The sequence below is a fragment of the Monodelphis domestica genome, chromosome 8, assembly GCF_027887165.1.
Source record: "Monodelphis domestica isolate mMonDom1 chromosome 8, mMonDom1.pri, whole genome shotgun sequence".
Taxonomy (NCBI): Eukaryota; Metazoa; Chordata; class Mammalia; order Didelphimorphia; family Didelphidae; genus Monodelphis; species Monodelphis domestica.
In genome coordinates this window covers 226227105-226254310 of record NC_077234.1, presented here as the reverse complement: position 1 = coordinate 226254310, position 27206 = coordinate 226227105, and the positions used below count along the sequence as shown (strand labels likewise).

Sequence of the window (27206 nt, the reverse complement as noted above, 5' to 3'; positions counted from 1 at the left end):
GCAGATCTAATAAACCTATTCCCAGAACAATATAATAACATAGAGTGAAAGGTTCCTATCTCTACACAGTAAAAAGAAAGTGAAGATAAACATAAACCTCAGAACGGTGATAGAGTAGTACCTGTGATTATTGACAGCATTGATAATCTGCAAAAAGAAGCTAACCCCATACCATCAAGTTTACCAATTCAAAATGAAAATCTAAAGCTTAGTAATTACAAACAACCAGAAACTGATTTGAAAAACACAGAAGCTGGTGACATAGGCTTAAATCAAAATGCAAAGCCAGAGTTACCAACATCTGATATAAGTCTACATGACACTGAGAAAAATCCAAAGAACATAGTGAATGGATTTAGTGAATCTGAATCAGAAGGAATACCAGAAGGTGTAATAATGAATGAAGATGATTTAGAACAAATGCCTTTTCAATTTTATAAGCTTTATGAAGAGGTAGATGAAGAAGGGGATGTGTGGGACACTAATGAGAAGATTGAATGCCTGAAACCAGTGCAATCAAAATCTCACCAAGACTATGATGAGGAGATATTCTCTGGGCACAGAACAAGTTGCATACCATTAGAAGAACTTTAAACAAGATTAGGGGTTGATAATGAAGATGACTTTAGAGAGAAGTTGAATTACATGGCTTGTACAAATACAGATTTTGAATGGGAAGGTGGATATCAAGAAACATATTAAAGAACTGGAGGAGGAGAGATAGGTACACAATTTCACTTCTATTCTCCAACTTCACAAATATGACAAGTACCATTCATGCTGTAACAGTGAAACCAAGATTTGTTGAAGTTCCATAGGGCAACATACTACACAAAACCTTATGAGAATGAAGACTAGTCTTAGGTAGCATAGAAAATAAAATATTCCAGCAGAAGAACAAGTAATTCAACAACAACTAGAACACTCCTAAACTTATAGCATAATACTCCAAATTCTTAACTAGGATAGACACACATGTCTATAATGCTATGGAAGCATGTATTCACATTGGATGAATTTGCTAACAAGACTTTAACAGCAAGTTATAGATGATAATTGAAAAAGGTTATCCATATCTCTCAACTTTCATCCTAAAATAGTCTCTAACGGGGGAAGGAAGAGAGAGAAGGTATACCATGAAGATATTATTTCATAGTACCTCATTAGACACAACAATATGATCATGTCATCAGTAAAGATACATACGGATGACATCTGATAAAAAAAAAGTCCTAGTCATGAACAAACATGAATAGCTCAAGAAAAAAATCAATAACAGTCCCTACTGGAAACAAAGGAAAGCACATGAGAGTACTTGCCACCAGAATACAGTACAGACAAGAGAGCATTGCACATGTTTAAATGATAACAGGAAAGCACCCCTAAAGCTGATAATATAGTTTCATAAAGAAATGCAGCTAATAACACAGACAAAAGGAAAACATTAGCAGCCATAGGAAAATAAAAGCTTCTATATATTTTATACATAATCTCTGCCAGCCACACAATAACAGAACAGATAGAAACAATGTTATTTCAAATGAATACATAATTTTCTAAATTCTATCTCCAAGAAATAATTACAGTAACCATACAATAAACCTCCTTGTGCAACAGTCAAACAGCAAAAAGATAAAAACTTCAAATCACTATTATTAACAAAATCTTGAGAACTTATGCTTACGCACACCTATGAAGAACACATGTACAGCTTACTTGTATGCATTTACTTGTATGCATGAAGATGTACATATACCAAGCTTACTCCAATGTGTGAAGATAATCACATGTAATGCTCACTTACACACATGAAGAATGATAAATTCTGACAAGCATTCATGAAGATCTCATCTTACATGCAAATGTAAATTTCAATCTTACAGGCACTCACATGTAATAAACCTTACACACATACATGTTCGTGTTTGTTCCTGAGTTTGTTCCGGAATGGAAGAACAAGTCTTCAATCTAGAGTGAAAGAAGACGGGAGACTGGCATGCTGACCAGACGAAGGGCCAAAGATGAAGACAGAGCTCTGCAATCAACATAAAAGGATATAGGAGGACTTTGAAATTTTGGGACTTGTGATCATGAAGATATGTAAGAATGCATCATACATATTAACATCACATATATGCATGCAATAGAAAAGTAAGACATACATAGAAAAGGAAGACACCTCACAGAATGGGTAAGTATGCAACATATAGCATAGCTGCATAAGACACACACTGATATAAATTTCTGTGGAAAATTCAAACAGACTAAGAAATTTCTTATCTGCATGAGTTTGCTCAGAAATCTAGAAGGATGTACATATGTAAATCTGTAATCAGTACAACCTATGTACACATGAATACTAATTTACTAATGGACTAATTTTATTAGAATAATTTATTAATATTCGAATTATTAACAGTAATGACAGCTTAGTGAATTTGCTCAAAATATTAGGAAAGTAGAGACATACTGAAGTATAGAAGTTAGATTGCATATAATTATAGGTTAGCATTTGTTAGTATTAGAAGATTTTACTTAGTGAATTCATAGACATTAGGAAATAGGACAGTTGCATGTTCAAAATGTTATGGAAATTGTTGGAATGGTTTGAATATTGTTATATGATTTGTTGTTATTATGTAAAAACCTTGTTCATGTAAATCTCTATTACCTAAACCACTTTCCTACACCCTATCTTAGCTTAGCACTAGGTAGACAGAATAGCTAAGATAAGTTAGGCTTTTTGTTATTTTGGGAAGGTAAAGGGATATTTCAGATAGTACAGAGTTAAGAATAGATAGATAGAGTTATATAAAAGGTAAGTATCATTAATTTTGCTGGTTGCAAAATTTTTTTTAAAAAGGGAGGAATTGTAAAAGAGAGAATCTGCATTGCAAGCAAGGGATATCATCTGTCAATCAAAAAAGTAATATTCCATTTGGAATGTTCCCGGGAAAAGGCAGTTGGAAGCTAACCCCACAGATGAACTGAAGGAGTCTCTCTTGGCTTTGGAGAGAGGAGGGGAAAAAAAAGACTTGCTTTTGGGGGCTACACAGAGAAGCTTCTGACTGGACCCCTCTTAGCTTCTGACCTGAGGCTGAGAGCCTCTTGGTTTCTGAGAGGGGAGGGAAGAAATTTTGTTTGGCTGAGGTTGTTGGCTGAAACTGAAGAACTAATTGTGTCTCTGGACTTGAATTAATCAAGCTGAGATTATCTGGCTGGTTAAAAGAAGAAAGAAGAAAATATTTGTCCTCTTATATCTCTCTGACTGTCTCTGATAGTTACTGATTACCCGATACCCTCCTAACTCCTTGTATAGATTAGGGAAAACCCCATCCCTCCCACCTCATCCTCCATTCTGTCCTATCTTCCCCCAATAAACCTCCTTACTTGAGAAAGAGGGAAAAAGTATCTTCTCTAAACCTCACAGTTCACCACCTTTAGTTACATAGAAAGGTGGCTGACTAACAGGGGAGAGGGGAAGGGAAGCAGGAAGGAGCGGGTAGAAAAATGGGTGGTATTCGAGGGAGGAGGGTAAGCAAAATCTTGATCCATAAGCCATCTAATATCTTGATCAATTAGCCATCAATATAGATCAATAGGCAACCCCAGTTTCCCCTTTATTGCAGCAGTATTTCCTAGAGTATCCATTTATTACAGTAGGGAAAATAGAGCAATTTGTTACTACCTATTGCATTTAATATATTTTCAAAACTAAATAACAGAACTTCATAGTATCTCATACCACAGATTCTGCTCCTACCAAGTTCTTTGTATATTGAAATGTGTGTATTGAAGATCTTATTGGGTTTACAATAAAAAAGAAAATCTTTTTTTTAAATGGCAAACTCAATTATATCTTCCCTCAAAAAAGTCTAAGAATCACTATGCCCTTCTTTGTCTAAAGATCGTTTCCTAAATAATACTTGAGTTTTCACAGATTTAACATTGTTTACATCTATATACTTACCTAATTGAAGTTATCTGCTATGCAACTATTGCCATTGTATATAATTTGTTGATCATTATAACATTTTTATTTTCCCTCTTCTCTGAAATTTTAAGGGCTGCAGATACATATGCATTTAAAATATCTCACTTCCTTTTTAAAATCATGTATTTTAGATGCCAGTGTTAATCGATATCATGTCCAGTGGTTTGCAGAATCATGTACTCATAATGAAACGAGTGAACCTGAGAAAGCTACTGGTATGGCCCATGTAAGTTGAAATTTCTTAAAAATTAAAATTTTTAGGGACAGCTAGGTAGCACAGTGTATAGAGCATTAGACTTTGAGTTGGGAGGATTTACATTCAAATCTGGACACAGATTCTTCTAGTTTTGTGACTAGGCAGGTCATTTAATATTGATTGCCTAGCTGATACTAAGACAGTTGGCACTGAGACAGAAGATAAGGGTTTTTTTTTTTTTAATTAAAGTTTTCCAAAGTAGAAATGCACATCTCAGGGGTAGTAAACTTCCCACTTGTTTAGAGATGTTGTACAGGGAATGTATCTGTGGTTATAAAGAGAAAGAAGGGAAGGAAACAAGAATTTATTAAGTACATCTTATGTCCCAGGCTATCTCTTTTGATCCTCATAATGATCTGCGGGAGATAAATTATTACCTCCTTTTTATGTGTGAGGAAACTGAGACAGGCAGAGATTGTGAATTACTCAGTCACACAATTTTAAAATGTTTGAAGCTAGCTGGATTTGAACTCTGTGCTTTCTGTCTCCAAGAGCAGCCCCCTTTCCACTAAAGCATCTGATTTCCTTATTAGGTGGATATTTAATAGAAAAACTACTAGTCTTGTCAGAAGACTTGAATTCAAGTCTCAGCTCAAATTAGGTTATGCATCTGCCTGAGCAACTATGATCAGAGATTTAGAATTAGAAGTGACCTCAAAGACCAGTGATGGTGTACCTTTTAGACACTGAGTGCCCAAACTACAGCCCCACTCCTTTTCCCAGATAGGGGAGGGAGGAAGCACTCCCACTGGGCTGCTGGCAGAGGGTTAGGTCATGTGTGAAATGTCCTCAGGTACATGGAGAGGGGGAAGGAAGCATCCCCCTTCAGCATGTGTGTAATAGGTCCACCAACATGGATCTAGGCCAACACCTTTATTTTACAGACAATAAAACTTCATCCCAGTGAAAGTAAAAGGTCATCTATACTATATTAGAGGTGGGATTTGAATTGATGCTAAAGTTAGTCTTATTTCTATTGTACAATGTAAGATACATTTAAACTCTCTAGATGAAGTGAAAGGAGGAGATTTAGTATAAACATTTTAAAAATTCCTTTCATCTCTCTTCTCTAATTATGCATGATTTTATCTCTATGGTCTCTTCTACTTAAGATTTTAAACATATACATCTTTATCTATGATGACTGTAAGACACAGTTAACATTTTAAGGATTGAATAGATATTTTAAAAAATTTGGAATAACAAAAACATTTTTTGTGACAAATAGAACCTAATGTCCTGTGATAAATATTATTATAGTTTGAACTAATATAAATTTTGTCAGATTTTTAAAGATTTCAGTTATTTGATTTTTCCACTGGATTTCTATGTAGTTATTATGCTCAAAAACTTGTCAGTGGCTCCCTGCTTGTTTGTGAAAGCTGATAAGATCTGAATCCTAGGCTCCTAAGGATGTGATTATAAAATACCTCCCTAGTCTTTTCTCTAAATAGCCTTTTTTTTTTCAGTAGCCACCAGAACAAAAAGGAATAAAACTCAGTGTTATTGGGCAAACAGCAATTCATTGACATTGTGGGTAAATTTAGATTAGTGCCACCTTTAATGGAAATTGACTCAACAATATACAATATCAAAACTTAGCATGGCACATTTTCATAATTTCATCCTACAGGTAAAATTTTCAATGTCTTATAATTAGAATAGAAAGATGCCCAGGGAGTCAGCTATGCCCTAATCTACTGAAACAAAATCCAATTCAATAGGCATTTAAAAGAGTTAACTATTTGCCATATTTGGAGTCAAGGTAACTGAGGTTGTATCCAGGCTTTGTCTCTGACTGCCCACATGATATTAGGCATACAGTTTAATGTTTTAAAGGACTATAGCCAAATGCCTGACACCTTAGAAAGCTAGTATGGATCTGGAATAGACTGTTTGATGATCAGAGTATGGCTAGAAGTCATAAGGGCAACAATGATTGGTATCAGGTCTTTTTTGGAATTTCCATATACTCAAAGGAAATCTGCTACATGTGGCCAAAGGCAATCTTTCAGAAAAACTTAAATCCATTTTTTTAAATGTTGAAAATAAATTAGATTAGTGTTTACAACTTGGCACTTCCACCCCCATTGCCACCAAGTTCAAGAGCTTCTTCCAAGTGTTAGAAGTTGGCTGCTTTGATGCAGAATGACTAAGTTATTGTTTAATAATAAAGGGCATATCCTGAAGCAATGATAATGTTTCACAATTGTAATTAATCATGACAGACAGCATCCCCTTTGTAGTTTTTATAAAAGCCACATTGAGTCAGCTATACATATAAAAAAAGATTTGAGAGATAAAGTGATTTTATCTCCTGCCATTTTTATCTATAATAAGTTTATTTGCAGCAAATTGTGTTTTTCTGGCTTTAGGAAAATTATATAATTCTTCAAGATCTGGCCTTTTCATGCAAATATAAAGTGACTGTCCAACCGGCAAGACCCAAGGGTCGTTTGAAGGCAGAAAGTATTTTCTTTACCACCCCACCTTGCTCTGCTCTGAAAGGGAAAAACCACAAACATAATAGCTGTCCTGGTGAAGGAGGTAAGTCAAGATCTAATGAAGAATGAAGTGCACTTTGGAGGATGTCAAATGTGTTGGGAGAATAGTTTCAGAATGTAACTCACAAGACCGAAAGATTAAAGTAGCCATTCTTATAATGTCATATTCTAACCTAATGGCCCCCATTGGATTTGTTGTATTATGAAATTTTGCTAGTGAAGTACTGGAAAAAATGTCCTTCCTTTCTCCTGACTTCTTTGTAAAAATGAGAGTCCAAAGGTTTAGGACATTACATATAATATCGTACTTTTGTCTTTTGGTGATTTTTTTCTCTTAATTCACTTTTAAAAATCATTTGTTGTAAGGGATTGTTCTCTGGATTTGAAGAGGGATAAAGAAAACAAAAGGTATCAATTAAAATATTTTTTTAAAGAAAAGAATGTTTTTGCTAACAAATAGGATTTCACTAGTACATAGAGATATCATCATATACTGTCCAGGAAAAACAAGCCCAGAATAAAGGCAATTTTGAGAAAATTGCTCAATGTTTGTTTTTCAGTTATCATCTGTATTGCATCAAAGGGGCTTTGACTTTAGTTCCTAAAAGCCTCGACTAGGATTCAAGAAGAAGGCAATAATATCTGATTCATAAATTCATAAGAGGGCCTACTTTCATTTGTGCTCATGCAGTTGTAACATGATATTCTGTTCTTAATGTATTTACAGGTCCAGCTCTTTCCAAAGTGTTAGCGAAGCCTGAGAACCTGTCAGCATCTTTTGTTGTTCAAGAAGTCAATATCACAGGACACTTTTCCTGGAAGATGTCCAAAGCCAATCTCTATCAGCCTATGACAGGATTTCAAGTCACTTGGGCAGAAGTCACCACAGAGAGTAGACAAAATAGCTTACCCAATAGCATCATTTCCCAGTCTCAGATACTGCCAGCAGTAAGTGTTGTAAAAAAAAACCCGATTCTTGTTTCTTCCATTTAATGTTCCTTGTTCAATTCTGAATTCTAATTTATACACCATTGTAATCTATGTTACACTGAAATTCTCTCTTTCTACTTCCCCATCTTTGATTGTGATATGTGAGCTCCAACACCCTTTACATTCAGCTTGTGACAATAGAGTAGTAAAGCATTCAGATGAAGCTTGGCATCAGATGTTCCCTAGACTGCTTTTAGATAACAATGAACATGTGACTGCTCAGTTCATCTTAGAAGAAGAAATGAGAATGATCATTTCTTTGATAACTTTGTAATAAAGATTCTCTAGCCCATGTTGTGTGCAGAGTCTATGTTTAATCTCTGAACCTTGTCCTGGAAGTAAGCACTACCTTTTAGAAAGAAATGCTAAATACCAACTAACTCACCAATAATTTAATTGCTACTTGACTTTCTCCCTGAAACACAACTGAATTAAGCTGTAGGCAGCATAAAGATTTGGACTCATTTCTAAGACACTGAATCTTTTGGGAAAGGCAGAAGAAGGGAATAAGTTGTGTACTTTTATTCTCTTCAAAGTTTTCTTAGGATATTTAACAGGAAGGAGAGGTAAGGAAAGGAAACAGACATAAAGATAAAGATGGAAGGAAGAGAGGAAGGCAGGAGAGAGAGGGAAGAAAAGGAAGGAAAAAGACAGAGATAGTCAAATACAGACAAAAAATAAAGGGAGGGAGGTAAGGAAAGAGATAGGGAGGGACAAAGAGAGAGAGAGAGAGAGAGAGAGAGAGAGAGAGAGAGAGAGAGAGAGAGAGAGAGAGAGATTGAAGTCCTAAAAGAAAAATTTTAAATAGTCTGTTTTGAAATGTATTCATATCTGCAAATATTATACACAAGCTTTGGAAGAATTTTTCTTTTTAAATAAATAAGCATGTACAGTCATAGTCACTAATCATTGTGGGATGTTTAAAATTGGAATTATCATGAATTCACATCACAACATGGGCAGCTGAAAACTTAAAACCATGGGAAAGTCTTATGTTAAGGCCAAGAAATAAATCAAAATCCAAGTGAACCCTGAGAATTGGCATCTTTGCAGATTTACTCTTTGCCAAATGCCTGATGCTGCCAAGAATTTAGTTAGGTGCTAAGAAACTGTACAGTGGAGAAACCAAGCAAATTAGCAAAAACATTCTTTTCTTACAAATTTAAATGTGGTTTCAAAAATGTGAATAGGTATTACTATAAGCAAATGGTCCCCATGAGGAACAAAATATCTTCAGAGAAAGCTTTAATTGTGTACTAAATCCAAAATATTCATTTGAATTTAATTTTATTCTTTAGGATCACTATGTGCTGACTGTGCCGAATTTGAGACCATCCACACTTTACAGATTGGAAGTGCAAGTCCTAACTACTGGAGGGGAAGGGCCAGCCACAATAAAGTCTTTTCGGACACCTGACCTGCTGTCATCTTCACCTCACAGTAAGTATGGTGGCTCAGAAAAAAATCTTTTGAATCAATTAGAAATAAAGGATGTGTTCATTACAACCATCATTAATCAAAATAAATTGTGAAAACTGTACATGAAACATGAACATTTACCCCATTTAAAACTCTTCTTACCAGAGAAGTTGAATGTTATCAATGATAACATTGATATGGATTTGACTTATTTTTATCTATCATAGCTCTGTGGGGGCATTATGTGTGCAGGTTCAGCTAGATAGATTCTTTTTACTTCTTTCCTTTCTTCATCTTTCCCAACCACTCCTTTTCTCCCTTCCTCCCTTTCTCCATTCATCCTTCCCTCACCTTTCTGGTGTTTACACCCTTCTTTCCTCCCTTTTTTTCATTCTTCCCTCCCTACTTCCTTCTCAACCCCTGTCTCTATTTCTCTCTTCCTCCATTATTTCTTCTTTTGGATTTTGCTTTCATTGTATGCATGTGTTTGGGAGAGTTGGAAAAGGGAGAGGGACAGAGAAGCAATAAGGACTTAATGGCATGGAAAATCATAGCTATTTAATCTAGTGAGAAAGTACTCATCAATTGCCCACTACGTAAAACTAAAATATGCTTCTTTTCATTTCTTAGGACCTCATCTTAAACAACATCATCCACATCACTACAAGCCTTCCCCAGAAAAATACTAAAATGAAATGATTTTTAGAGTGAAAGAATATTGAACTACAGAATATTTGCAGGACAAATAGGTACTTTCCCCATCCTTATCTTACCTAGATGAAGTTACAATCACATATAATAAATTGCTAGTTCTGCATAGACATTTTCCTCAATACATGTGCCTGCAACCCTGCATGTTACAAGCATTACAACAGTAGTGTCCATATTCTGCCAACTGAAGATATAAAGCACACCTATGTCATTATGAAGAAAATGCCTATTGTAACTGAGATTTTGTTTCCTATACTTAAACTAAATACAATGGGTGCCATATGTGTCTTTGATGATCTTTGGGAAAGGATCTTTAGAGAAAAGTGGTTTTGCATTTGACCAATTTAGACCAGCTTTGTGTAGATGATGGAAGAAAATGTGGGAGAAAATGAAGGCACTAAAAAAATAAAGACAATAATAGAGATTTTAGTCTGAAAATATATTAACAGTATCAATTTAAGAAATATGAGATGAGGAGAATTCATGTTTAACAGTTTTCCCCAAATGATATGGTGAATGTTGTGGTTAGGCCACATCTGTATTATCAATCAGACACCATTGGGAAATGATTTATATGTACTTACGTGAATAGGTAAATGAAATGAGGATTTGCACACCACTGAAGTATCTTTACCATTCCAACTCACCTCCTAAACAGCGTAATATTTAGATATTTTGTACCCTACTTGAATATTGCAATCCATTCTAACGCCCGCACTAAATCCTGATAAATTCATGTTAACCTTGAATTGGGTATTATTGTGCCACCAATTTATTTAGACAGTAATCAAAATATCCAAGTAATTGATTGATTTAGCCCAGAGAATGTTTCCCATTTCTTCTTCAGGAAATCAATCATTTCACTGTCTCCCAGTCTAGTAATCGAAGTTTTTCTTGGGTCTAAGAATTTAAATTCCCCAATTGTGCAATGCTATTTGTTCTTTCATTTATTTTTAGTTAAGGAGGAAAACTGCCATTTGCTTCCATTTTCTTAAAATGTTCATATAATTGAAGACTTATGTTACTCCATTCTTAAAATGAAGAGAGTTTCAGTCCAAACTTTTTCTAATGCTTTACTCTGGACTTACAGATTTTTTTTGAAAAGTACAAAAAGTGCTTTGATTCATGGGAGAAAAATAGTTATTCTGCATGTAATTCATCCTTACTACATGAGTTATATTATTTTAAAATTCTTTTCTATAAGCAGTTTCTCATTTGGATTGATACAAAATTACCCTAATCATTCCCAATCAGAATAAAATTGACCCTATCAGAATATGTAATTGCTATGATTATTCCTAAAGAAATGAGATTATAGGATTTTTCAAGGTATACATATGAAACAGGCATACACACATGCAAATATGCACACATACATATATGATGCATATACGTTCACACACATATGCATACCATGTTGGACTTAGTTTTTACTGGGAAAAGCTCAAAACAGCTTATCCATATGGGAAAAGTAAACAAAATCCCAGGAATCTTGCCAAAGACAATGAGAATTAATGAGAGGAGTTAATAGTTAATTTCCTTCCAGGTTTTCTCTTGTTTAAAAAGATAACCATAAATTTATTTTTTTAATTGCATGGCTTTCATCTTGAAGTTCACTGGGAAAAAATGTTTTAATATTTTAGAAAAGCACATTTTCATCATTACTTCATATACAAATTTATCAAATCACTTAATGATTGTCTTATGGATGCATAGAATTATGGGAACTAATATAGAACTTAGAATTCATGGAACCTATGTACACACATACACACACATATAAATGTAAGATTATTTGTCTGATCATCTATTTTTATCAACCCAAATGCTGTATCTAGGTTTTATTTGTAAAACTGCTTATAAGATCAGGAAACCCAAACATTGATTTCTAAAATATTTTCCTTTTATAGTGAAAAAATTGAAAATTCCTAATGAATAATTTTAGTAGGTCATGCATGTAGCCTAAAAAAAGTCCAAATGAAAGTTCTTATTGGTTTTTTAGGCAACTCTTAATTCAGATAAGCATATAAATAAACCTTGGGAAATATACCAGATTTTTGAGATCTAAACCATTTTGTTGAAGGAAACAAGAAACTCATGTTAAAATGCATGAGGAATAAGCAAACATTTCACAGAGGTCTCCTTTGAAAGTTATGCTAAATTTCAGTACCAATGCCAACAATCAAAATCAACAATAACAAAATTTTAAGAGAGAAAAAAGAAGCACACTTTGTGTCAAGCCCAAGTTTATAATTTTCTTTTTTTCTTTTTGGTTATTATAGAATCAATGCAATCAATCTTTAAAATCTGTTAGTCATGAATGGTTGAAATAAGTAGGTCAAAAGATACTAATAAGAATGTAAATGTATGGAGAACTGAAATATTTCTCCTTTAGTTTGGGCTAGCCAAGATATAAAGTATTGTTTTAAATCTATAGATAGAGGCTGAAATCCACAATTAATACCATTAATTCCATAGTAACAAGCAACTGTCTATATCAACATCTGTTTCTTTTTTTTAATCTCTATAACACATCATTCAAGTTTGAGTGGTAGATTTTTATTTAAAAATATAGGAAATTATTAGCTTAAAGAACGGTTGTTTTGCATGTTCTTAACTTTCAATAAGTTCACTTTGGCAAAGTAAAAAGTATAATTTCACTTTTGAGAATTGAAAACTATCATTTAAAAAGAAACAAATGTATTATTTCTGTATCTAATCATGAAATCTGTCTGGCAGAAATTTATAAGATATATTAAAATTGTTCAGATCTCACGTTTAAAGACAATACTATTACATTTAATAATTAAAATCAGTGTTTGGGGAACTGAACTAGCTAAATATTTTAGTTGTTCAGAAAGTACTGAAAATAGAGAAAAGACAAGTATTTATTTAGTAAACCATATTTTGGCCTGCTAGAATGTATGTGTCTTGGATTTTTATCTCATGAAGATTTTTTTTTCCATCTGAAAATTTTAAGGTTTTGTTTTGTTTTGTTTGCAAATGGTCTTATGTCCATTTGAAATCACATGAAACAATTTTCATACCATTTATGGGAAAAGATCATTTTTGTGCTATGTTATTTTGGAAATGTTTACAAATCAGAATTCAAATCAGAACATATTGTTGCTTCTTATAAAGCTAAAGGAACACAATTCAGGCCCTGTCCTGAAACCTTGGCTGAGAAGAGAGATTCTGCCCATATTAGGATTGTAGGAGAAGACTCGAACACTATAGTAAGATACACAATTAAGGTGAGGGGACACTGGGAACAGAGGAGACAGAAGAAAGTAATATGTTAAAAAGCCCAACATTGAAATAGGCCATCTTATTATCTCCTTGCTCATTTAGAACACATAAAAATGATTTCTGTCACATGTCTAAATAATGCCAGTGGAAATTTAATTTTGTGATTATTGTGATTTTGACTTATTTATTAATTCCCCTTCCTTACATTTTGTGACACAAAATCCTACATTTTTGTTGGTACTAAAAATCCCAAATAATTGTAAGGCATGTTATAGGTCTTACACTTTAGAACCAGAAACTGAGGCTCAAAAACTGTTGCATGTAGTTTAAATATTATTTAAGAAATGTAAATGAATTACCTGAAGATGTTGATTATTATATATGGTTTGCATGCCCAAACTCAGTGCTCAGTTATCGGCATGAACTGTAATGACTGTCATATCTCTACTGAATATATTAGCAAGTTATACAATTTACAGAGTGATTAACAGAGGTTTATATGTAAAGTTATTTTTTTTCCTTTACGTAATTATATTGTAGTGTGAAGATAACAGAACTGTTTATCTGTCACCCAAGTGGGCTGTAGAAATCATGTTCCCTGTAACAGTCATTTAAAGTCAATATTTATTTATGTTTGTAATACAGAAAAAGTTTGATTTTTGTGTATGTCTGTCCTATTATTTACAGAGAAGAAATCTTCTTGTAAATTTTTTGTAAAAAACAAGCAAAAGTAACTGTAAATAGTCTGATATTCTGTTACTCATTATTTTCATGTTAGAATTTGTACATATTGTTTAAGTAATAAACTATCCCTAAACCTGTAAAGGAGGCTGCATATTTCCTTCCAAGTGAGTCACATTTTATTTTTTTATCTTGAGCAATTCAAAGAATCGTCTGACACAAATCAGATTCAAGTAGCATAAGTTTGCTCTCTCAGTATGTCTGGAATTGAGTTCTGGTTAATGTTAAGAAAACAACACTTCATTCTAATGAAAGTATTTCAGAGTTGACAATCAACACTCTACAAGCCTTTCATCACATTTAAAATCATAATTCATGATGCTTTTTAGTAACGGTTTTTCACTTATTTTCTTATAGTTTTAGATTACAAGAGGTGTCCAGAGTATCCTCAATAATTCTATATAGCTTCCACATTTAAATATGATTAAAATGCTTCTATAGCATAACTGAAGGATCACCTACAAAGATACCATAATAAAAACTTTTTATGCTTTTTATGTTGTCTAGTGGGAACAATATTTTCCCACACGATTTTTAATTAGTTTGTTCCTTAATAATATTTTAGAGATTGTCAGGAATATTTAAATTTTAATGTTGTTTATACACACATGTATACATATACATATATACATACTATTCAAACACACTCATTTATACACATATTTGAGAGAGAGAAAGAGAAAGAGAGAGAGGAAAATGAGAAGAGACTGCACAAAACATTCTCCCCAGCCATTCTTTGACATTTTTCAAAACTCATATTTGTTATGTATAGGTTATATGATAAGAACATACCTCATAAGTCTTCCTAAGATCTAAATAGACTTTATACATATGTATCTTGAGTTCAACTTCTAAAAAAGGGTTCTTAACTTGGAGCTGTGCACAGATTCTAAAAGGTTTTACAAATTTTGATGGGAAAATATGCTTTTATTTTCATTAACCTTTAACTAAAATTTAACATTTTTATCAGGCAGCAACAAACTATTTTTCTGTGAAAGGATCCATAGTTTTCACCAGAGTGAAGTGCCAAAGGGTTCCATAACACAAAATAGTTAAAAAACCTCTGTTCTGATATAACCCCTCCATTCCTAGGGTCTAGAGATTTGTACTTGAAAATATTTATTAACCCTTATAGTTTCTTCATCTCTCTCATTCTGGTGTTAAAAGTAATCAACTACCAGATCAGAAAACAAATATTCATTGTTCCATACCAAAATGTACACAACCAAAATCAGTTTAGGGAGACATCATTTTTTATTATTGGTTCATCAGTATTTTATTTATTTAAAAATTTCTCTTTTATTATTATGAATTTATAAGCATTAAGAGCATGGGCATTTCCACACACAAAGAACATAAAAAAGAGAAACCCATATGAAACTGTGATTCTCTATTATATACAGCTATCAAAGCACATATAATTCAAATTTAACACAGTAATGTCAACACTCCTTTGATTTTCTGAATCCCTTTCTGCATTTTCTTTTGCTCTCTTATTTGCATTTTTAAATGATGCAAAATGTTCTCTTTTTTTCTTCTTTGACTTATTTTCATTAACCCTACTTCTTTTCAAAACCCTCCTATTAAGCTAAAACATTCAATTATTGTATGTTGGACATCATGGAGTCTTGAAGAACTACTTCTGATTAATCCACACAGCTGATAATGAGTAAGTATATAAACATTGCTATTATCTGTTCTTGACCTCTTTCCACTGGAACTCTTCTTCAAGAGCCATCCTGTTGAGGTCTACCATTGTGATCAAAGTCATTGTCTTGCTATTAAAATTTTTTTCTATGAATCTCTCTGCCTCTGGAAGCCCTGCAAAACAAGCCTCATGCTCACTTTCTTATTGCTAAGGCCTCTTCCTAATTCTGCTGTTGGGTTTATATTCTCACCTAAGTTTCTATCTAGCCTCCCCTTTGTCTACAGCAAATATTAACTCTCTTCAAAGATCATAGAATTCATAGGGGACTTTTTAAAGGAGAGAAGCCAGATGAGCTATAAGGGAAGAGTAACAGTTTACCAGTTAAGAGATATTTTAAAGTACCTACTTAGCACCAGGTATTGTTAAGAGCACAAATATTAAAATTAAGCACTTCCTGCCCTCAAGGAGCTTACATTCTAATTGGAGAAATGTGGCAAAATGTATACATAAGTGTATATAAAATATAACCTGAACAAATCCAAGGAGTTTCAATTTAGAATTATATCAGTTCTGTTTGGACATATGGCAGCTTTCCTGTGTGTATTTGCCATACATCTCAGATTAAAGAGAATTGTAGACAAACTGAAAAGGGTAAGCATTTGGTAGAGACTAAACAGGCGAAGCAAGCGTAGAGGTGTGCTGGAACCAGCTCTAATCAAAACCATCATAACATTTTCAGGCTTGACATTTACAACTCAGAAATCATTAATAAATAATGACAATTTATTGTATTGTTGATTGTTTGGGCTTTGTTGATATTTAGTTGTTTCCAGTCATATCTGAATCTTCATAACCCCATTTGGAGTTTTCCTGGCAAAGATACTGGAGTGATTTGCCATTTCCTTCTCTAGATCATTTTATATCTCAAAAAACTGAAAAGTGTTAAGTGATTTGTCCAGGGTCATGTAGCTGCTAAGTATCTGAGGCCAGATTTGAACTCAGGAAGATGAGTTTTCCTGATTCTAAGTCTGGCTTTCTAACCACTTTTCCACTAGTTTTCCTGTCTAGACTTAAGAAAGTATTAAAAATAGATTTAACTATAAAGTATTTGCTTTCATCCTTCTCCCCCCACTATAGACTAGTTATTAAACTTTTATCTGCATATGTCTAAGTTTAGGCAACATTAAAAGATAAACCTGTTGCTAATAAAGAATGATTGAAGTAGATCTAAGGAAATGCACAGTAAGTAAATGGAAGTATGTGACCATAGAATGAGTGGAGAGAGAGATGAGAGATGATTAATACAATACAAATAAGGGGAAGAAGGACAGAGCAATGTGTTTAATTCTGGTCACCTGTTGTGAGATGTTTAAGTCATTTTAATGTGATGATTAAGTGGTAGGGATCTGAATTTGCTGAAACTAAGTCACACATACAAATAAGACTAGAATATTTGAGATGGGAAAATTTTGCAGAAAGTGGCTTTACCTTGTTTGAAAATGAAATTAGGCTAGAGATTTTAGAGAGACTGATGAAGGGAAGGTTTTAGTCATTCAGGATCAACTCTATCTCAGTTAACTTTGGGGTTTCTCTTTTTCTATGTAAATCAAGGTTGATACATTTCCTTTTTTCCTTTGACTGGGAATGATATAAGCATGATGAATAGATGAGCGTCTGCAAAGAAAATACAGTTTTTCCAAGAAAGACATTTTCAGGCAGTTTTTTTTTCAAATTTTTCACATTTTTCAAATGGATAAATACAATAGAAAAGAGGCTGATTTTACATTATCCCTTTTCAAGTGACAAACACTAAACAGGTTTGAAATATTGTCTTGAAATTTAGTCTATAAATGCTTTTCACAAAATGGCTACATATCTAACAAATCTGTCTAGAAAGCAGTCATGCCCCATGAAATTAAACCTATCAATTGCTGGAATCTGTAAGGGGAAAGGACATTCCACTGAAAGAAAATGCCTCAGATACATAATCCCAGCCTAGAAGTAGACTTGATAAAACAGTGAAACTCATTCTCCTTCAGAAATTAAGACATTGCCAGAACCGGAAATGGAAATCTAGCCCCAGATTTCATCTGAAACAAAACAAATGAGTTTTGTGAAATCAGGTCTCATGATCAGGATAGCCCAGGATTGCCAGAATTGTGAAATAAGCAAGGCTAGAATATAAATGCTTAGCAGAAGTACTGCATTGAATCTCTTTATTTGGAGCATCTAAATTAGATATGTCGGGGGGGGGATGTGTTAGGATTATGGTAAGAATTTAAAAATACAATTCTTGATTCTTTCATCATCACCAGCCGTAGCATCAGTAGCAAGCATGTTAGTATTTTTTATGTTCCAGGCACTAGAGACACAAAGCAACAAAGAAAGGGAAAACCTTGATCTCTGACCTGAAGGAAGCTCACATCCTAAAGGGGAAGACAAAATGCAACCAACTACTTGCATTCTCTCTCTCTGTCTCTCTGTCTCTGTTTGTCTGTCTGTCTGTCTGTGTCTGTCTCTCTCTCTTTGTTTCTCTGTGTGTGTGTCTCTCCCCCTTTCTCTCTGTCTCTCTGTCTCTCTCCCTTTCCCCCTCTTTCCCTCTCCTCCACCTCTATTTCAGTCTCTCCCTCTCATTCATTCTCATCCCTCTTTTATCTTTCCCATCTCTTTCTCTGCATATGTACATATATATATATATAATGTTTATCTGTATGTAAATGCATTATATATAGTATATAAAAAGTAGTACAAATATAGTTAGGCTGGAAGGGAGTAGTGATGTACTGGAGATCTGGGTACCTCAAGAATCAATTTTTAAATTTTGAATATGAATATTTCTACCTCATAAATCAGCAAACTACCAAAAATGATTATTTTCTTGATTGTCTCCATTTAAACTGATGACAAAATGCTAATAGTGCAAATTCAGGTGAAAAGTTTGTCATTCTACATTTTTTTCTGAGAAAAATTATTAATTATTTCAGATTGACCAGTATATGCCTGAATTATTTAATTATTCTCTTTATCCCCATTTTATAGCAGACCCTTAATAAATGTTAGGATTAATGTAGCAGTCCAGCCCATATATGTATAATTAAGATGCAAGAATTGTGTGTGGGCAAATGGCCATTCTGCTCATGGCAATGAACTCTGTTCCCAGCATGGCTAAGGTTAGGGTGCGAAATCTTGCTTCCCTTTGTCTTACCCACCTGGGATAAAACCCCACCTTCACCTTGTCATGATTTGCAATTATCCAGTGGCAATACACTATGTAATACATCAATATGTATTGGGTACATTTGCATGTCAAAAAGATTAAAAAGAGAGTTCACAGCCATCTCCATCTCTCTCTCTCTCTCTCTCTCTCTCTCTCTCTCTCTCTCTCTCTCTCTCTCTCTCTCTCTCAGAGACCTCACAGGATTGCTTAACTCTATCTCTTCACTTTCTCTCTCTCCTCTCTATCTCTCACCTGAAACCTGGCCTTCAACCAGGTGTCTTTCTTTTCCAGTGCTAATACCTAGCACTCTCTAATTCTACTCTGTTTATTCTCCCAGCTAAGCTACATCATCCTCTGACCGGTGTAGTGTTAGGTTTGGATCACTGGACAGAAATTAGCCTTTCTGAAAGGTCCACTGATCGGAGCATGGCTGCGGCTCCATTGTAATTAATAAGGCCTGATCTCTGACTCATTTCTGACATCTCGAACTTGGCTCCCTCACGCCCTTTGCGGAATCCTAAAATTCTATCCTTTCTATCTTTCATACCTTGTGGCTTCTTGCTGGCAAGAGGCTACAATTAAAATTCTCTGAAGACTGAATATTAATTTATAATTATTTATTAGATAGTGAAGGTTAGAGTTGTAGAAAAATATAATCACATAATCATCTGGCCATGCCAAGCTAATCTGAGTTTGCTGTGTTCCCCTCATGTCTCCATTCCCTAGTCAAAAGGAGCCATGCCAGGGAAAGTCAAGAAGGCTGTGCTGCTTCCTGGCCAAAGGCTGCATGAGCCAGCCCTACCAGGAAGATCGCCAGACTAAGAGAGAGCCACTGCTTCCTCAAACCACTCACTTAAAAGCCCTGGTAATATCACTCTTGCTGAGTCTCTCTGTTTGGACAGATGACCTCAGGCCAGGCTAGAGGACAGTCTTACAGATGCCCAGAGTCATGGCACCATGGCATCTCTGGTGTTCTCTCATAGCATGTCCAGTCAAAGGATGAGGCTGTTTCCAAAAGGAAAAGGGGGTACAATTTATATTACTTTCACTTAACTGAGTATTGATTGATTCATCATCTGTAAGAAATGTTGAGAGTAGGGATTATTTCATTCTTTGTATTAGTATCTGCAGAGCACATAGGAGGCACCTAACGAATGTTTGTTGATTGATTTACTGATAAGAATTCAAATGTATTAACAGCTTTAGATCTATGATTTCACTTAGTAAGTTTTGTTGAACAGATTCTTGTACATAATATGAGCTATAGAAAGAATATCTGTACTTAAAACCATAAGACATGGCTTTACAACTGGGAATTAAATAAACTTGGACAAGCCAATGAACTTCCCACCTTGGTTTCCTCATCTATAAAATAAAGGGGTTCTACTAGATGGCTACTAGCAATTATTTTTGAGCTCTAACTTTTTGTGGTACCTTGTCCCTAATTAGGAAATTATTTTAAGTCTCAACAGAAAAGGTAACTAAAATGGTTGATTAAAAATAGTAATTATAATGGCTGCCATTTATAGAGAATTATAAGATTAATTCATTGTATTATCAATTATACAACACTGCTTATAAGTAATCAATAATATCATAGTATATTAGAAGTAAGATCTTTAAGGTGGGCTACAGGTATAATAAAAATATATATACAAAACCCTTTAAGTTTTCCAAATGCTTTAGAACTGCTATCTCATATTATTCTCATAACAATCCTGGGATGTAGATGCTATTTTAATCCCATTTTGCAGCTAAGAAAACTGAGGCAATGAGTGATCAAGTGAATCATCTGGGGCTATATAGTTTGTATCAGTGCCAGACTTTGTTATCCCAGAAATTTTGGTATATTGTTTCATCCTTGTAATTTTTATCACATACTTTTTTTTATTTGCTATTTAACACATTCATTAATTAGGATTTTAGCATTTATTCTCTGTTTCAGTATATGTCTTTTATTTGTGCTCCCTGAACTGTTTACTACTTTTATCATATTATTGTATAAAAGTATGTCTTTCCTATTTGTACCTTTTTATATTTTGCAATATCTCTGTGCTTTAATTCTTGATCAATTTTATAAACATTCTGTGGATACTGAGAAATATATTCATTAGCAGCCTCATTTAGTGGTCATATTTCTTTCACTATACTTTGTCCAACAATTCATTCAGAATTACATATTTTTCTTTTGCCTATATCTTCTATTTGATATCCAAAACTGAATATTGAAATCTCCTTTCAATATTGTATTACTATGCCTTCTAGGTCAGTTCCTTTTTCTTTGGTCAGTTTAGATACTAAAACATTTGGAACATATACCCTTAATATTGATATTTATTTGCTGTTTATGGTTCTTATCTATATAATATAGTTTCCTTGTCTATCCTTTTTTATGTTTCACCTATCACCAATTTCAAAACTATAGGAGATCCATATAAGTGGTTGTGATTAAATTCTGCTTTTAAATATGTTAAGGAAATAATCTGGGAATAATTATCCATTTTGGCAACAACTAGGTGGTACAGTGGATAAAATGACAGCCTGGAAGTGGGTAGGCTCATCTACTTGAATTCATATATGGCCTCTGACTCTAACTGTTTGACCCTGGGTAAGTCAACTTAATCCTGTTTACCTCAGTTTCCTCATTTGTAAAATTGTCTGGAGAAGAAAATGGTAAAACATTTGTCTTTCCAAGAAAACTCCCAAAGGGATCACAAATTGTTAGACATGGTTGAACAAACTGAACAACAATAAAAACTATCAACTCAGATTTTTAACTGGAGTACAACCAAAAGGGTATGTAAAAATAGGTATAGGAAAAATATCATGTTGGTGGAAATAAGAAAATTTATGAATGAGAAAAAAATGTTCACAGGTATACCTGTAATTTTTGTGGTATACCCATTTTCAAAGTTCAGTACATTTTTAGGATGTAAGAAACAAGCAAGAAAAATTGTTCTGGATTCAACATGCATTCCTAATTTGTAAAGGATGACTCCCTAATAAATTTGAGTGGATATTTTTTCACTTTTTAAAAAAGTTATAAGATATTGAGCAGGCTCATTTGTACCTGTCAAGTTTGTAAAATTTTGAGTAGCTTATTCGAATATAAAAGAAAAAAAACCACCAACACTTAAGTATGTAGTAGAAACAATGGATTTGCCCTGTGGCATAGATTACCTATGTACCTATTGCCGCCCCTACCCCCAACTCATTTGAAGAAATACATGAGACTTTGAAGTTTAAAAAGTAAGGAACCTAATACCCAAAAACCATTTTGTGTATATTGGGCAAATTGCCATTGCCTGTCTTGAAGAAATAAAAATTCAGGAAACTTTCCTGGATTTTATTGTTTACTCATTTCAGTAATATCTGACTCTTTATGACCCCATTTAGTTTTTTTGTGGGAAAGATACTGGAATGGTTTGCCATTTCCTTCTTCAGCTCATTTTACAGATGAAGAAACTGAAACAAATGGCATTAAGTGATTTGCCCAGACTTCCACAGCTAGTAAGTGTCTAAGATCAAATTTGAACTTGGGTCTACTTGACTTCTGGTCTGGTGTTCTATCCATTTCACCACCTAGCTGCTCAATGCCTGAATAGTCCTGTCACCAAAAACATCTAGTCTTGGAAGAGTACAAGTTGTTGATAGAAGTCTATAACTAAGATAATTAGCTTACTGAGATGACACTTTTTGTATGTTCCTGCCTACCCTAAGATAACTGAGAAGACTTCCTTGGGGTAAAGACCAATCCTTTTCTGAAAGTTCCCAGCTGTACAAAAAGCCTACGGATTGTAGCTAAGCCAGAAGCTGGAGGCATTGGAGATTGCAAGTGCCCAAGAGGGATCATACCAAGGAGTTTAGTTGAAAGTTTTATCTATATCTTCAAGGAGGAGACCCAGCCTAACCTAGATGCCTCATGTCCAGTAGGAAGCAAAGTCAGGAAGAGAAGGGATCATAGATTATTGATTTACAGATAGAAGGCATTTTAGATACATTGGGGTAAGGGCCAGAGAATCAGCTTCAGAGATGTGAGTTGCCTTGGCAGCAGGTGCTCCTGCCTCAAAACTCTTCATTATACATATTTGAGGAAACATGGCACATAGAATTACAACAAAATGATTTGTCAATATTATTCTCACTCTGCCATCTTTAGATAATTATGCGTGCTGGCTGACTAAGGAATACATAGAAGTCAGAGTTCATTCACTAGTTTTCACAGTTCAGAATATAGCTTAACTGAAGCTTTTATATCATGTAGAGATTAGGAATAACTTGGGATTAGTGAAGAGTTACAGGGCACACTGAGGGCATGAACCACAATGAATAACCAAGTTTTTGTAAGGTATTTTAGTTTGGCTAAATGGTATCATTGTGAAATCATGATATTACTTAATTTAGAAAATATTTGTTACAAATTTATCTACAAATACTTTATTAAATACTAGGAGAACAACTGACCCTGATAAACCTTAATGTTTTGATCCCTGTGTAAGTGGATAGGATACAAAAATAACAAATAATAAACACATGAGAAATGGGCAATTAAAGTTTTGTGATAATCTCTCAGTATTTTTTTAGATAGATGGGATGGAGCACTGGGCTTGGAATCAGAAAGATATATTTTCTAATCAAGCCTTAGTGACTGCATGACCCTGGGAAAGTCATTAAATACCAATTGCTTCAACTATAAAATGGGGATAATAGCAACTATCTTTCAAGGTTGTTGTGAGAATTAAATGAAGTCACATTTGTAAAAAAAAAAACCAAAAAACCTAGAATAGTACTTGGCACAGAGTAAAGGCTATATAAAAGCTTATTTCTTTCCATCTAATTTAGCATTTGGAAATAGTGTAATAGTAGAGTAATTTTTACTAATCTAGGTTGGTTATGTTTTCAAAAGCTCCTTTTCCCAATGCCTAAGCATTAAACTTTATAGTTTTGATATGAAATATTAAAATATGTTCTCAAAACCCACGTATATAATTTTTATTCATTTGAATTGTTTGATTTTGGAAGGGAGAGATGATCTAAATCACTCAATATAGAAAACAAAGAAACTCTTTCCACCAAAGCAAATTATTGCTTCTTTTGTCATTTATATGCTTATAGAGTTGCTTGGGGCACTGAGAATTTAAATTACCCCTAGACATGCAGTCTTGATGTTTGTTGGGCATTATTTGAATTTAGATCTTTTTGACTTAAAAACCCTCCTTCTAGGCACTATGCCACATTGCATCTTTAATTAGTTTACTGTGACTAAAATTACAGAGCTTTTGCAAACCCACGATAATATATGTTTTAGGTTCTTTCTTCATCTGTAAGGCACAATCCACAGTGTAAAAACTCAGAAACAGGACAATAGTAGGTAAAATCCTATTCAAAGGAGTCCTGAGTCATCCCTTTGGAATACTTGGTCAATGTTGGATCAAAAAATGAAGCCGGCGTAGGTGAAAGTGTTTATTTTTAACCTGAGGTAATCCTAACTCTGCTCAGACAAAGCATGTCAGTCCTGGTCATTTAAGAGCAATGCCAAGCACAGAGTAATTTGAGCACCATGGCTACAAAGTCTTTGGGCTCTTGTTTCATGGTTTGAGGAGCAATTCTGCCTGAGGTTAGTCTGTCATTGCCAAGAGGGGAGAATGACTTGGACAGATCACAATGGTAGAATTTACCCTCATGTGATCCTGAGACTCATTTCCAGGCAATGAACAAGGATTCTGGGCACCAAATTGATCACAAGCTGGGATTCACATTCACTTAACCAGTCAAGTGGTGAAGTGACGATGTAAGAACCTAGGAGATAGAGCTGATAGACCACCAAGACTCCATGTAGATTTAACAAAGAGGGTCAGAGGTTCTTCTACCTCCTGGGAGAAATGAGGCTAATGCCTGAAGGGCACTGACTGAATTATATCCTCTGTTTCACAGAATCATAGAAGGGCATTAATGGGAAGGACCTTACCAGTTATCTAGTTCATTTTACAGATGAGGAAAGCAGAGGCTCAGAGAGTCAAAATAAATCACCAGGCTTACATAGTTAATTAGTGAAAGACCTAGGACTAAAACAAACCTTGTCTGTCTCTTGGTTCAGTGATATTGTTGTTGTAGGATTTATTTTTCTTATTGTAATACATTAGTTCCAATGTTAATATTTTATTTGCTTCTGACTCCATGCCTTGGTATTCATATCAGTAGCTAATGATAAAAAATTGATTAATGAGAGATATAATATTTAAAGCATACAAAGCTACATTCTTGTGTGAATTTAATATAAATTGTACCCCTCTTTACTTTTAGTGAAGGAAAGGTTTGAAAATGCATTTAATTCTCAGGTCTTGGCCCCCACCTTTGATTGGGCATCCATGGCTCCATGGCTTCCCAGAAGATGTTTGCCTCTTGTCCTACATAATGCCTGGTATCTGGAATACTGACCCTGACTGAGCTCAGATCTGTCCAACCAGGAAGACTCAGAAGGAGTGATATCACAGGGTTATAAGTTAGGGAGGGAAGAAAGTGATGATTCTATTGATCTGGTAATTTGCCTAGTAGTCTTTGTCTAGGAAGTAGTATTCTTGACTTTTCCTGGCCCTGCCTTTCTTGACTAAGCTAACAGAGACAAGAGATGAGAGGCAAACTCAAAATAGCTAGGCATGGTGATATGACTATGTGCCTTTCTCTCCAAGTCCAGTTTTCACTATTTCATAAGTAATTATACAGTGTGAAGAAAATTTTACTTTTAACATGCTCGAGCAGCATATTGACATTTCAACTTAAAGTGGATGTTTCGGTACATACATGTTTGAAAATTGAATCAATTTGCTTAATATATCAAGAATTCATTATATCAATATTGTCTACTAACCATCAGTCTACAATACATATATTATTTAACTTATGCATAATATAATTCTTATTCTAATGGGATTTCCTTTTAAAAATAAAACATTTTGTCATGATTTTGGCTCAATTCAAATCAAATTCTGTGATGTAAAAATATATACTTCTGACCTTGAACTTCAGGCTTAACTAAAAATAACAACACAGAGATTAAAAGCTAGAGAGACCTCAGCCCAGCTCCTTCTTTTCACACATGAGGAGAACAAGGTCCAGATGGGTGAAGGGACTTGTACACGGTCATATAAGTAGTAAGTGTCAGAGTTTGAATTTGAAACTATATTCTCTGACACTAAATACAGTAATCTATCACATTGCTTTTATAAGGCAAAAGACATCATGGATAGGCAAAGATAATCTTTACTTAAAGCAAATACTATAGACAATATACTCACTTTGTTCTTTTCTGACTTCTCCTCTCCTTCACATTTCTTCCTCTATTCCTCATCTCTCTCCTTCCCTTTTCTTCTTCCATACTCCCTTGTTCTCTTATCCTTTTTTTCCTTTCTCCAACCTTTTCCCCTGTTTTTCTTACCCTTTTCTCTTTTCCTCTTTTCTACATTCCTTCTTTTCTTTCTTCTTCTAGATGGAAGTTTCTTTGTCATTTAAAGATACTTATTTCTATAATTTTCCAGTTTGAATGGATGCGAGTCCTGCTAGGGACTGAATCAAATGTATTTGTTCCTTAGAGGGAGGTGAAGTAAAGCCTAGATCATGGTCAATTGGTAAGAAGTTAACACCGAGAAGGCTGTTAACAGTCAGGCTGATGCATTCCAATAGAAGGTGGCAAAGCCAGAGTCAAGGATTGGAGATCACCAACTTGGTGAGGTTTGTAAAAATTAAAAATTTACCCTTTACAGGTTGGGATATAGGAAATGCACAAAGAATTAGAGAATGTAGTGAATTGGACAAAGAAACTCTGCCAAAAGACTTTTTTTCCCCACCACTCATGAGGCACCACTCATTTGTCTCATTCCATCAGTAATATGTTACTTCTAAAAGGTCAGGGTCAACTGCCATGCCTTCATTTCAACTGACAGAAAGTGTTCATCATCACCTAGTATTCAAGTGGTAATATATGAGTGTGCTGAGGGACTAATTGACCCTTTGGTCAGTCTAGGGATGGATGGGTTGACTCCTTACAGGATTTCTGGATTCATAAGAAGTAGTTCCTTCATAGAATCACAGGATTCCAGGATCTCAGTTTGAAGAGACTCAAAGTTTCAGCCCCCACTGAAAAAGGAATCTCTTCTACAACATGATCAACAAGTATTATTCCAGTTTCCCTTGGAAAACTTCCAGCAATGGATTAGTAACATTTTGAAGAGCTATAATGCTGAACTATAGAAAAAACACATGGAAGTAATAGACAAGTACTTGTACAAAGTCTGAAAAGAGGAGTTCTAGGACAGTGCTCTTTAATCCTAAACTTCTGTATAGAAGAGAGGGGTATTTTCACAAGGCATAGTTCTTTTGTTCCCTCATGGAATAGTATTAGTCCTTTAGCTGCATAGCCATTTATCCTCAGTGGATGATTGTCTCCTTCTCCAAATATCATATGATTAAGAAAATGTTCT

The 27206-nt window shown here is 34.4% G+C and overlaps 1 protein-coding gene across 1 annotated transcript in view; it reads left to right on the top strand.

Moving 5' to 3' along the window:
- ANOS1 (anosmin 1) overlaps positions 1 to 13948 on the top strand; it is a 228090-nt gene extending 214142 nt beyond the window's left edge. Inside the window, exons 10-14 of the mRNA XM_016424798.2 lie at positions 4126 to 4220; positions 6626 to 6797; positions 7482 to 7702; positions 9043 to 9184; positions 9794 to 13948. Coding sequence (XP_016280284.1) covers positions 4126 to 4220; positions 6626 to 6797; positions 7482 to 7702; positions 9043 to 9184; positions 9794 to 9852 — 689 coding nt within the window. The 3' untranslated portion in view covers positions 9853 to 13948. The remainder of the gene's footprint in view (positions 1 to 4125; positions 4221 to 6625; positions 6798 to 7481; positions 7703 to 9042; positions 9185 to 9793) is intronic.
- Positions 13949 to 27206: the final 13258 nt, after the last annotated feature.